This window comes from Glycine soja, chromosome 14 (genome assembly GCF_004193775.1).
Source record: "Glycine soja cultivar W05 chromosome 14, ASM419377v2, whole genome shotgun sequence".
In the NCBI taxonomy this organism is placed as follows: Eukaryota; Viridiplantae; Streptophyta; class Magnoliopsida; order Fabales; family Fabaceae; genus Glycine; species Glycine soja.
The window spans coordinates 36,280,519-36,294,383 of record NC_041015.1 but is presented as its reverse complement, the minus strand read 5'-3'; the positions used below and the strand labels follow the sequence as shown (position 1 = coordinate 36,294,383).

Sequence of the window (13,865 nt, the reverse complement as noted above, 5' to 3'; positions counted from 1 at the left end):
GAACTGACAGAGGTCCGTAATCAGAGCTGGAAGCCCCAAGACCCTGTTGGACTTCTTTGGGTCCACTGGGTGTCCTGCGGACGTGATCCCTGCAAACAATAGATGACATCAGAAATCAGTTTGAACCATATGCATACTTACCTATGTCGCGATGGCATGACCTTGCCGGGGAGTACGGGCACCCTGTAGGACTGATAGAGGCCCGTAACCAGAGCTGGAAACCCCAGGGCCCTGTTGGACTTCTCTGGGTCCACTGGGTGTCTTGTGGGTGCAACCCCTACAAATAGTAGATGACATTAGAAATCAGTTAGAAATAATGCATACCTACCTATGTCGGGATGGCACAGACCAACTGATACTTCCACACGGGGAGATCGGCATTACGGTCGCTGGGCAGAATGTTGCTAAGTAGCAATGTCATACATATCTGTGTAAGAGTGGTCATGTTGGTGCGCACGATCCGCACTTGTCTCTTTGCAGCGGCACGGGTGAAATCTTGCCCTAATATGCATAGTAGCTGCGTGATAGCCGTCCTCTTTGGTTGTGCTCGCACAGTTGGCCCTCCTCCAAGATCAGGGGGTGGCCCAGAAACTGATAAAAGGAAACTACTGGCCCCTTAACCGGGAGCGCGAGTCTTGGTTAAGCATTTAAGGGCAGAGGACCTTAAATCCTCTTAGGGTGTGGATATGGAGCCCACTGAAAGTGAGGACGCGTAGCCCTCAGAAGGCGAGGGAGAGCGCAGCCCTCCGAAGGCGAGGACGTGTCGCCCTCTAAAGGCGAGAGCGTGTAGCCTTCTGAAAAGGGGGACGTGTAGTCCACTGAAGGTGAGGGCATGTAGCCCTTTGAAGATGAGGGCGTGTAGCCCTTTGAAGGCGAGGACAGGTAGTCCTCTGAAGATGAGGGCATGCAGCCCTTTGAAGGCGAGGACGTGTAGTCCTCTGAAGGTGAGGGCGTGCAGCCCTCTGATGGCGAGGACGTGTAGTCCTCTGAAGGTGATAGGTACTAGTACCCAAGGGTCCACCCTTATGAGAAAGCAAGAGTTCGACTCATGGAGAGGGCCGGCCATCCCAAATTCAAAAGATTGGACATTAGATGTAGGAAATCTATGCAGTTAACATGATTTTTAGGGATGAGATGCATGCAACCTTTGTCATGCGATTTGGTAAATGCGGAATTCATATGAAACAATGCAATGTAATGGAAAGTTGTAACATGTTCATGACATTCTTTCCCTATTTTGTGATTTTGATTTTGATTTAATTAATTTTTTTTTTGGAAAACACAGATTGAGTGTCCTTTTGAAAGAGGTGATAATTCATGCAACCTTATCCTATCTTTTGTAAATCTTTCTGGGAACTCCCTCAGAGTGTATGTTCTGTTTGATTTAGTCACTTGACCATTTTGGAGTGACGGCAATGGAGCCATTTGATATTTAACCAATCCATTGAAATTCTCGAGTTTGTCCCCCCCCCCCCCCTTTTTGTTTAAAAACATCGACGGGTGAGAACTTTTGATCTGCCCCTATGTTCACTTGAGGTTCATGCACGATGCCCCTCATTGCCCGAGTGTGAGGCTTTGAGGTACCAATTGTTATCTTTCGTCATGACCTTGTAGCTGGGAATCAATTGGGTGAGAACTTCTAATCTGCCCGTAGGTTCACTTGAGGTTCATGCACGGTGCCCCTCATCGCCCCAGTGTAGGGCTTTGAGGTATCCATCTTTGTTTTGTCTTCATAACCTTGTAGCAAGGAAGAAATAATAAAAGCGGTTGATTCTCGCAAAAATAATTTTTCAAGGACGAGAAATAGTTGAAGGATTATTTCAGTTGACGGGTTAAGTCAAATGACTCCTATGTAGAAGCAAGATATTTTGATGTTTTGATGATGCCAAAGGATTAAGTGCTTCTCAAGGTTATTCAAGACACGAATCCAAGAATCCAAGAAAATCAAGATATATGATCAAGTTGATCTCTAGAATCTTAGGAAGAAGTTTCCAAATTGAAAAAGCAAAAGGTTTGGCCAAAGAATTTTATCTAAATCATTTTAAATTCAGATTTACTCTCTGGTAATCGATTACCAGCAGCTGAAAATGTTTATAACAGTCACTAGAAACTTGAATTCAAAATTTATAATATGTAATCAATTACACATGGATGGTAATCGATTACCAGTAGTTTGTTTTAATTCAAATTTTAAAGCCTGTAATTGATTACACAAGTCTTTGTAATCGATTACCAGAGGAGATTTTCAGAAAATAATTTCCAAGAGTCACATCTATTCAAATGGTTTATGAATGGCCATCAAAGGTCTATTTATATGTGACTTGGAAACACGAATTTAAAGAGAGATTTCATTGCCCAAAAATTTTTATCCTCTCAAAAGATTAAGAGAGTTTTTCTGAACTGAAATGTCTTATCCTCTCAAAAAGATTCCTTGGTCAACCACTTGCATATTCAATAAGGACTTTTGATTGATCTTCATTGTACAATCTATCTCTTTCAAGAGAGATTTCTTCTTCTCTTCTTCTTACTTCTGAAAAGGGATTAAGAGACCGTGGGTCTCTTGTTGTAGAGGATTCCTGAACACAAGGGAAGGGTTGTCCCTGTGTGGTTCAGACTTTGTAAAAGGAGTTTTACAAAGAGAGTGGAAAATCTCAAGTGGGTTGCTTGAGGACTAGACGTAGGCACGGGAAGTGGCCGAACCAGTATAAATCAAGTTTGCATTCCTCTCTTTAAACTTCTTTTATTTATTGCTATTTATCTTTTGCTTTAAAGAAGTTTATTTTGAATTGTCTTTTGAGTAATTCATGTTAAGGGTGCATTGTTAATCCAAAAAGAGAGAGTGAAAGTTTAATTGGGGAATAGTCTTTGTATCTTAATTCAACCCCCCTCTTAAGATAACTGAGGCCATTTGTCCCATATCATATTCTTGATAACTCACTTCTCTCTAAAAAGACAAACTTTCCGGAATGATAAAATGAGGTCACATGAACGTCTTGAAAACACAGTCAATCTGTGCTTTTTTTTCTTTTTCTTTTTGACCCTTTTTCTTATTTTGAAACTTATTTGTTTTGAACTTTACTCGTTGTTTTACGGCACCCCCACCAAATGTGTAAGACGAGTAATTTTTGATTGAACAGTCTTGGAAGTCAGCACTCAGGAGCGCATGTCACTCGAGCAAACAAACCAATGGCTTGCACCCACATTCCAGTGGAAGCAAAGATGTAATTACGAGAGGATGAGGGACAAAGATGTCAGATTTATCCATTTTATTTAGCATTGTAACTATGGTTTACAATAATGGCATAAACTTGAAGATCCTGATGAGTCATTAGAGACATTTAACAATAGCTTTCAAAATTGCCCCATGTGTGGTGTCGCTTGTCAGTGTTAGGATTCAACAAGCGATTCTCCTCAAATTTCAGCCAGCCCACATCAATTAGACTTTGCACCTTATGCTTCAGGGTCATATAGTGCTCAATGGAATGCCCCAAGGCTCCTCCATGATATGCACATGTTGCGTTCAAGTCATATCCTCGGAAAAATGGAGGTTGAGGAAACCTAGCAGAGGTTATGGCTACCATTGAATTATCGAGTAGATATGAGAGCAAGTTTAGCATATGACACCGAAATTCGGGGTGAATCCTACAGGCTTTTTCGCTATGAAATTCCTTCCTTGGTTGGTGTTTTGGTTCGTGCTAAAGGTGGTGTTTAGCATTGGTTGTGTGGTAGACAAGCTTTGTGGCTGATTTAGGGATGGCCTTTGTGGATAATTGGGTGGTAGGTAAGGAGAAGGGTTGTCATTGGCTAAGTAATGACATTGTTGGGTTGGTGGGAAACTTGGCCATGTAGGAACGGCAGTTGCAGCATGGGTTTCTCCTTCATTCTCACCCTCTTCATTTGCCCCAGTTTTCTCATTTATCGAAGCATGATGATCAGATTTTCCTCTTTTCAGACCTACTTCGATCATTTCGCCAGTGAAGACCAAATCCTCAAAGCTTGAAGGTGTGTAACCCACCATTTTTCATAATAGAACACTGGTAATGTGTCTACTATCTCTTCCTCTGTTATTGGGGCGCTACTTGAGCTGCCAGATCCCTCCACCTTTGGGCATATTCCTTGAAGGATTCATGCTCTTTTTTGCACATGTTCCATAGTTGCATCCTATCTGAAGCCATATCAGAATTGTACTGATACTGCTTAACGAAGGCAACCATTAGGTCCCTCCAAGAATAGACTTGGGAAGGTTCCAAGTTAGCGTACCAGGTAACAGCTACCCTAGTAAGACTTTCTTGGAAGAAATGTATTAGTAGTTCCTCATCTTTTGTGTATGCCCCCATCTTCCGACAATACATCTTTAGATGGTTCTTGGGGCAAGTAGTCCCCTTGTACTCGTCAAAGTTTGGAACCTTGAACTTGGGAGGGGTGACGATATTGGGTACTAGGAACGAATCTCCTAGGTTAGCAAAGGCATAATCTTCGCCTCCTTCAATGTCCTTGAGTCTTTCCTCTATATGATCCAACTTTCCCTTTTCAACCATAGCAGGAGGGGCTCTTCCCACCGCAAAATACAAGGGTTGTGGTTGTGGGCGAAACTGAGGGCCCTCCAAAGTGTTCTGCAAGGGTATATCCCCAACTGCTTGCCCTTCAGTGGCATATCCGAGGCAAGGTTCGGAGTCGGCTGGATTGTGGTGGGGAATTTCATGTGTCTCCCTCACGGTTTAAGAGACATGTGCACGATGAAGTTGTCGGCTCTCAATGAGTATGGGAGCGGAGTTATTGACATCCTCATCGGGAATGTATGCCACATTGGGTGGTGTATAGTTGGGAGGCAAGCCATATGGTGGGAAGACATGCTTGTTTTGAATTTGCGCATAATGGGGGCCGCCCGTACTTTCCAAATCTTTGCCTACCCTAGATGAGGTTGGATGATTCATTTGGTTGAGGCTAGATGGGGGCATCGGGTTCACCTTAGCAACAACGCTAGTAGCGGCAACTGCAACCGCATTGGCTTTCACTATCTTCTTCATGCTCATCATGGCCTCCACCATTGTGGCCATTTTCTCTTCCATGTCGGCCTTTATCTGCTCTTGCACCTCCTCTACTTCACTCATTACTCTAGCTCTAGCACGGGTTCGGTAAGGGCGCCGTAAAACGTGTTCTTTTCTTTTTGATAACAATGATTAAGTTCATTTTTATTTTTTATTATTATTTTTATTTTATTTATTTGTTTTCAAGGAAAAAATGCAATGAGCAAAGCAACCAATGAAAAGCATGGATGTATGTGAATGATACACAGTTGAAGTATTGCGAATTTTTACGCAGGACATAGGGTTGAATCAATTTAGATTTTTCAACATGATTCATGACATCTTGGTCAAGGTGAAACTGGAAGTAACAAGGACATCGACAGTCCTAAATGTGTTTGGCAGTAGACAAAGCAGTGATGTAACTCGATTCATCTTTTGCCCCAATTTTTGCAAGATGGTTACTTCCATACTTCAACTTGACTTGATGAACTTTTTTTCGAAAAAAGCATGAGCTTAGTTTAACCCTATAATCCAAGGAATGGTAATTCTGATCGCCAATACTTCAACAACCTTTCATAGGGATGAATGACTCGGGCATACTTTAAGCTATGCATGGAAAATGAAATTGAGATGCCCGAAGAAACATCATTTCCTAGTTAAACATGCATTAGGTACCATGTTCACTCATTTTGTTTTTTTAAGTGAAACGGGTTTATGGTTGCCTCTTGGTGTAACGAGTCGATCACCCTTCCTCTAGCCTCCTTTTCCGCGTACACTTGGGCATACTCATCCGTCACCCTATGCTCGTGGGCCGTGGCTAGACTTAGTTCCTCTTGGTACTTGCCGATGATGGCTAACATGTTGGTCTCTGTCTCGCATAAACGTTGAGACAAACTTCTCTTGGACCTCGAGCAAGCCTTCAACTCATCCTTCAAGATCAAACTGTCTACCCGCGATTGGTCCCTTTCCTCCCTCCGGAGTTTAAGCTCATTGTTACTACCCCACAGAGCCCCTCGGAACTTGTTCCGGCCGTGTTCTTCCCTACAAGCCCTCTTGGTTTCTCGTTCCAAGGCTTTGGTGGTAGCCACATTTACATCTCTCAGTTCGGTATTCTCCTTTCGGATTTTCAAAGCCGCTGATTTGAACCTTTCTTTAACTGTTTGGGCTTGCTCGAGTTCCGCCCTAAGGGCCTGTACTTCTTCGTCTTCCTCCCGTGCCTCAACTTCCTCCCTTTTAGCGGTTCTCAAACTTGGAAGCCAATCCAAACCTTGCACGTGGGCTTTTAACCAATTACGATAGCCACCGATGGGCCCATTGTTATTGCCCCTGAGTTCCTTGTCCTTCTTTTGCAACACCTCCCATGCCTTGCGGACCTTCTGAAGTGTCTCCACGTTGGTCTTATTGAAGCCTCGTGAAATGACAGGCGCGAGCTCATCCTCTAGTGGCGCCCCTCTCATAGGGTAGCCAAGTTGTCTTATAGCAAGAACGGGATTGTAGCTGATGCAACCCCTCGTCCCCATCAAGGGAACATTTGGAAATCCTCCGCATGAAATAAGAACTCCGATTCTTCCTTCCTTCCATCGAGGGAACCAGTTGACAGATGCTTCTTCTTTGCTTGCTAAGAGTCGGTCCCAATTTGCCCCTCCTTTCTCTGTGCATGAACGATGGCTTTCTAGCGGGCAAGCATGCCTCACCTCTTGGCGAAAAAGGTGTGAAACTAACCATACATAAAGAGCTAGAGTACAGCAAACAATCCTTGTATTGCTTTTTTCACATCTTCGGTCGAAGGTGTCATATAGGCCGGCTAGCATAGCGACAACCGGGCTTTCCTTGTGGTTATGATCGGTGAGAAAAGCGTCGATCGCTGCTAGGTCCACCAACCCATCCACATTCGAAAAGAGGACTCCTCCGAAAATCAACAGTGCAAGAATATCTATGAATGGGGCCCACTCGCCTTTACCTGCCAGGATTCTTGCTTTTGCCTCCAAATATTTTCTTGGTATTCCAACCACACCATTTTCGACTTGCTTCCTGTGGTCTAATTCCTGCGCCGAGATTTGGACTATCTTGGAAATTCTAGCTAATGAGGGATATAACCCTGTGAAGAGGTATGGTTTCCTCCCCCCTAGAGGGCATCCTAGGATCTCTTCAAATTCTTCCACCATGGGTGATAGCTGGAAGTCCCCAAAGGTGAAGCACCTCAACGGCTGATCATAATACTGGGCGAGGAAGGCAATGGCCTCTGTGGTGACTTCTACCATGGCTAAGTCCCAGATTTTACCGTAAGCTTTGTGAAAAGCTTGCCGCTGGAGCTGACCCATTAACTGCCCTAACTCCTTTAGACTGGTGGTCCCTAGGCTCTTGACCTTGACTTGATAGAACCTCCTTTTAAGTGAAGGCATTTGACTTGATCCCATGTTTTACTAAAGTGAACAAAAAAAATCGGTGCGAATTAAAACTCCGACATCCATCATGGGTGGAATGGATGAATGCATGAAGAAATGCATAAAACACAGATGCGATTTATGAATACGGGAGCCCAAGAAATTGTCTCCTTCTTAGATACAACGTCTTGGGGTAGCAAAGTGCCCGACATATGTATTTAAGAAGGTGGTACGGACCCTCCGTTGGTTTGACAAAGAGAGGGGACCAAAATAGAATCTGTGCGTGATGCATATGCGAAAGGCGCAACACGAGAGTGTACCGTATGACAATATTCACAAAATATAAGCAAAAGGGTACATGACACTTATGCATGGCAGTGTGAAAAAATGGCACGCAACGTGCCCGCTTCGTGCCCCTATTCAAAGGACCTATATGGGAGAGAGCTAAAAAGGTTTTTAGTGATAATCCCCAAGGTGGTCATATCTCTCTTGATGGTCTCTAGAGGTATCATCCTTTTCGAAGAATATATTGCAGCAGTAGGGACTACTAGCAACAATATGTTATCAAAGAGAAAAACTCTAGATGAGGGTTCACTGTAATCAAGCAAGTCGGAGACCTAGCATGATCACAGATTCACCTCCACTCCTTATGTTCCCACGAACCCGGGTATAGGGCCCTTTTTCAAATCACCGTGTGTGCAAATAGTGTTGGTGTTTGTGTGCATCAAATGAAAATATTTACCTCATGCATACATTTTAAAACACACTAAAAGCATAAAAGAGTTATATACACAAGAACATAAGGAAAATAAAGGGAAACCAACAAATGAGGATGTCATGATAAAACATTGCACAAGATTAAATGGCCTAACTCTCTAAAAACAATCCCTAGTGGAGTCGCCAACTGTTGCAACCTACCCTTCGGCGGGAGGGTGAAGCGTGACTCGCGAGTGCGTGTTCCAAGAAAGGAATATGCGCGGAGTCGCCACCAACGTTTATTTTGAGGAAAACGTCAGAAAAACCGGAAAAGACGTGATCTACGAATTTTAAGTGAAAGGTTCGGGAGTTGTATTTACGCACAGGGAAGGTATTAGCACCCCACGCGTCTGTCACAAGAGACGACAACCTTTAATCAAATGTGCAAATATGACTTTATATTCTTTCCCCTTTTTACGTTCTTATGTCTTTTTTATGCCTTTTTATGTTTTTATCTTTTTGTGGTCGACAAGGGGGCGTTTCCCTTTGCTCATACGTATTCCTCAATTGTGATGAGAAAATCAGACCTACGTAATTCTTTTGTGAACAAAGCGTTTTGGTTAAGTTATTTTTTTATCCTTTTTTGCAAGATGTGTTTTTATTGAATGAAAGGTCATTTAAGGCGTTGGACCATTAGACAATCTTTCGATTCTTTTGAAAAGTGAGAAAACATTAAGGCATTGGACCATTAATGATTTCTTTATTTTTGAAAGAGATAACAAAGTTACATATTGATTTTAGGCTTTTTAGAAATCTACACTTAACCAATAAAAGCGGCAAAGACCATTTCAAGGCGTTGGACCTTTGAAAATGGCTTTTTTAGGCGATGACAAAAGTTTGGTTTATGAATTGATTTTAGCCTTAGTTTCATTTTGGTTATTAGTCGATTCGATTTAAGAAAGAGAAATCCCAAAGAAAAACGTCCGATTGATTTTTTTTTTTATTTTACTAAAAGATATTTTTGATTATTATATTATTATTTTACCTCTTTTTGGTTTCCAACGTGGTTACGGCATGACCGAACGGTCGGATTTCATTTTAACAGAAATTAACGGATGTTACAATTCAAATGATCGGTGGAAATTTATTTTATTTTTTGATTAGGCGAGAAAATAAGTTAAGTAAATGACTAAAGTACGTCAAAAGGGGGTACGGAAAGTAAATAAAATGAAAATAAAAGCACGTGAAACAAATGAGGACCACTAAGGGTACATAGAATGAATTGAAAAGTTCGATTTCGGGAACTTACCGGTTGAAGACCGAAGAACGATGAAGAACGAACGAAGAACGTCGAAGAACGGTTGAAAATCTTCACGAAATCACTCACGGAAACGTTACGGAAATGTTACGGAAGCGCCTCGGCTTGGATTTTCTTCACGGAAACAATTTTTTTCACTAATTTCAAGTGATCTCGAAATACCAGAAGGGCTGAACATTTTTCTCCTTCACTCCTCCCCCTATTTATAGGAAAATAGGGGAGGAGCTTGCCACCCAGCTCGCCCAGGCAAGCTAGGTTGCTTCCTCCAGAAGCAACCGCCTTCTGGAGGAACATCCTGGAAGGCCCAAGTGGGCCTGGTTGCTATTTGAACCCCTATTTTTACTAAATACACCCCTGCCTTTTTTGGTGATTCTTTTTCCGCTAAGTTACGGAAACTTAGGAATTTCGTAACGATACTTGTTTTCTTTCCGTAATGTTGCGGAACCTTACGAATTACGTAACCATCCCTTTTTTACCTTCCGGAATGTTACGGAACTTTACGGATTGCGCACTAACACTTCCTTTTAATCTCCGGCATGTCACGAAACTTCACGGATTGTGCTACGATGCTTTTCTTTTGGCTTTCGGCATGTCTCAAAACTTCACAAATTGCTTAACGATGGGTGCCAAATACCTCGAAGTGGTCAAACGAGGGTCGCATCCCAACAACGGATGGTCCCCGGATGAAATTAGGGTATGAGAATAAGCAATTATGTGCATTTTGAGTGATCCTAGATTCCCGTTTGAGATTTTATACAACGATTAATACGGATAGTTTGGATTAATCGTTATATGGATTCTTGAATTGTCCGTTTGGACAAATTGAGAGGACAATCTTTTATAGTAGATTAATACTTATATGTTGTTTGTCTTTTCTTAAATTTGTTGAAATTTTGGTATACTACATTTCACTTTGTTCTTGGAGTGCATACTTGAATGCGTTGCATGAATACATGCACCCGCTTTCATCTCGTGTACTTGGAGACATAGCTGAAATGCTGTCGGAATTTCAACAAATTTAGAAAAGGCAAATAACATATACGTATTAGTCTACTAATAAAAGACGTCTTCTTGAATGGGATAGGGCCACACCTCTAATGAAACAAGTGAGGTTTACATGCATGTTACATAAGATGATAATGTATGACAGCAAAGGGAAATCATGGATCGAAGTTGGATGCAAGCATCACACACCAGTGATGAGTATGAGAATGGAGTTGAACAATTCCTCCAATTTACTGAATTGAATGCACCATCTTTGCGGGGTAAATATTTTTGTCCATGTGTGAAATGTGCGAATGGGAGACACCATGTAATAGCTGAGATACGAACACATCTTATATGTCACGGGATCACTCCAACTTACACAAGGTGGATATGGCATGGGGAATTGCTAGAGAACCCATCAATCTCTCAGACTAACCCAGTTGATGTGGACATGGGAAACCGTATAGAAGGCATGATTCGCGATCTGGGACAAGACGGATTTCAACAAGCACATGCTCCTTTGTATGACAAAATAGAAAATGATTCAAAGATGCCTTTGTATCCAGGGTGCACAGCTTTCACAAGGTTGTCAGCGGTATTAGCTCTGGTAAACTTGAAGGCACGATTTGGCTGGAGTGATAAAAGCTTCACTGAATTGCTGGTCCTGCTAAAAAAATTGCTTCCTGAACAAAACACGTTGCCAAAAAGTCAATACGAGGCAAAGAAGATTTTATGTCCAGTGGGAATGTCGTACCAGAAAATCCACGCATGTCCAAATGAATGCATTTTGTACAGAAATGAGTTTGCAGAGATGCGCAATTGCCCTACCTGTGGTGTATCACGCTACAAGGCCAACACTGACGACTTTGTTGATGATATTTCCCCTAATAACACTCGTCCAGCAAAGGTTTGTTGGTATCTTCCAATAATACCAAGGTTTAAGCGCTTGTTTGCTAATGGAGATGATGCTAAAAACTTGACGTGGCATGCAGGGGGGAGGAAAAGTGATGGACTGCTCCGACATCCGGCTGATAGTTCGCAATGGAAACAGTTTGATTCCTTATATCCTGATTTTGGGAATGAGCCTAGAAATCTAAGGGTTGCTCTTACTTCGAATGGAATGAATCTGTTAGGTAACTTAAGTACCAATCATAGTTCATGGCCTATTTTGCTCATGATTTACAACCTCCCTCCTTGGTTGTGCATGAAGCGAAAATACATAATGCTCAGCATGATGATAACGGGTCCAAGACAGCCAAGGAATGATATTGACGTGTATCTTGCTCCATTGATCGAAGACCTGAGGATATTATGGGAACATGGGGTTGATGTTTGGGATGGTTATTTGCAGGAGACTTTTACGTTGCGTGCAATGGTTTTTTGCACCATAAATGACTATCCAGCATATGGCAACTTAAGTGAATACAGTGTCAAAGGCCATTATGCATGTCCTGTGTGTGAGAAAGGTACTACCTTCTTCCAACTACAACATGGAAAGAAGACTGTATACACAAGGCATCGAAGATTTCTAAAACAGTATCATTCGTATCGACGTTTGAAAAAAGCTTTTAATGGATCTCAAGAACACGAAACTGCACCGCAACCATTACAGGGCAAAGAAGTTTATGATCGCGTGAAGGACATCATAAATATCTTTGGCAAGACACAAAAAAAACCTCCAACTAACAAAAACATATGGAAGAAAAGATCCATTTTCTTTGATCTTCCATACTGGTCTGATCTTCATGTTAGACACTATATAGACGTGATGCACGTAGAGAAAAATGTTTGTGACAGTTTAATTGGCACCCTTCTTAACATTAAAGGCAAAACAAAGGATGGTTTGAAGTGTCGTCAGGACTTGGTTGAAATGGGTATAAGAGAACAGTTGCACCCAATATCACAAGGTTCGCGAACATATCTACCCCCAGCATGTCACACGATGTCAACAAATGAGAAGAGGAGTTTTTGTCATTGTTTGCGTATGCTTAAAGTTCCACAAGGATACTCTTCAAATATAAAGAGCCTTGTATCGGTGAATGATTTGAAATTGGTTGGGTTGAAATCTCATGATTGTCATGTACTAATGCAACATCTATTACCTGTAGCGATTCGGGGAATCTTGCCTGTGAATGTTCGGGTTGCCATAACACGGTTGTGTTTTGTTTTTAATGCTATTTGTAGCAAAGTAATTGACCCAGCAACATTGGATGAGTTGGAGGAGGAGGCTGCCATTGTCCTTTGTCAAATGGAGATGTATTTTCCTCCATCATTTTTTGACATAATGGTGCATTTAATTGTTCATCTAGTAGGGGAGATCAGAATGTGTGGGCCTGTTTTCCTACATTGGATGTATCCAATTGAACGTTACATGAAAGTGTTAAAGGGGTACACGAAGAATCTACCCCGACCCGAAGCTTCGATTGTCGAAAGGTATGTTGCTGAAGAGTGTATTGAGTTTTGCTCCCAGTACATTGAATGTGCTCAACCCGTCGGGGTTCCTGAAAGTCGCCATGGTCGGACACTGGGGGGTAAGGGTACACGAGGATTCAACGTTATCACAATGACTCGACATGAAGTCTCACAAGCACATCTATGTGTATTAAACAATACAGCAGAGGTGATTCCATACATTGATGCTCACAAAAAAAAAACTCATTGAAATGAACCCAAAAATGAACATGAGAAGGATTTTGCAACATCATAATAAAGCTTTCACTAAACTGGTTCAGGGAAACTATATTCGCTGACGATGGTGCCTCCGTGACTTTAAGATTGTTAGCTGTTGGGTCAAATCTAAATGTACCTACTTGGAAAGGGTATGATATAAACAATTATTCATTCTACACGAAGTCAGCAGATGACAAAAGCACAATGCAGAACAGTGGTGTGACTGTTGATGCCGACTCCAATCACTTTTGTAGTGCATCAGACAACAATCCAATTCGAGCATCGATGCCTTACTTTGGAGTTATTCATGAAATATGAGAGCTTGACTATACTGAATTTAGAGTTGTTGTGTTTAAGTGTAAGTGGGTCAATGCCAATACTGGTGTCCGTAAAGACAAGTTTGGATTTACCTTAGTAGACCTAAATAAGGTGGGTCATATTGACGAACCTTTCATTATGGCACAACAAGCAAGACAAGTGTTTTACGTCCAAGATCCTTGCGATTCAAGATATTCAGTGGTTCTTCAAGGCAGACCAAGTGGTTTAAATGACACACATGATGGTTCCACACTTGATATTTGTGAAACTACACCTTTTTCCACTAAAATTCCTTCTACCAATGACTCATTACACGTTGATGAGGTGCAAGCAAATCACAATGATCATGATGAAGGACTATGGGAAACCAATGTCAGTTAACTGTACCCTAGGATACTAATGTAAAAACCTATTTCCCTTCAACTTGTGTAATTTATACATGTTCATATTTCCATCTATATTACA

General features: G+C 41.8%; 1 protein-coding gene across 1 annotated transcript; it reads left to right on the top strand.

Moving 5' to 3' along the window:
• Positions 1-10,587: 10,587 nt before the first annotated feature.
• On the top strand, positions 10,588-13,400 carry LOC114384034. The gene is made up of 3 exons (XM_028343717.1): positions 10,588-11,323; positions 11,405-12,845; positions 13,145-13,400. Exons 1-3 carry the CDS (start codon positions 10,588-10,590, stop codon positions 13,398-13,400), a joined length of 2,433 nt encoding a protein of 810 aa, XP_028199518.1.
• The last annotated feature ends 465 nt before the right edge of the window (positions 13,401-13,865 follow it).

Excerpts from the sequence above, each read along its gene's own strand:
- LOC114384034 (XM_028343717.1), top strand. The coding sequence starts at position 10,588 with ATGGATCGAAGTTGGATGCAAGCATCACACACCAGTGATGAGTATGAG. Across the intron at positions 11,324-11,404 it reads CACTCGTCCAGCAAAGGTTT|GGGGGAGGAAAAGTGATGGA; the intron begins GTTGGTATCTTC and ends CGTGGCATGCAG. Across the intron at positions 12,846-13,144 it reads GAAGCTTCGATTGTCGAAAG|GGAAACTATATTCGCTGACG; the intron begins GTATGTTGCTGA and ends AAACTGGTTCAG.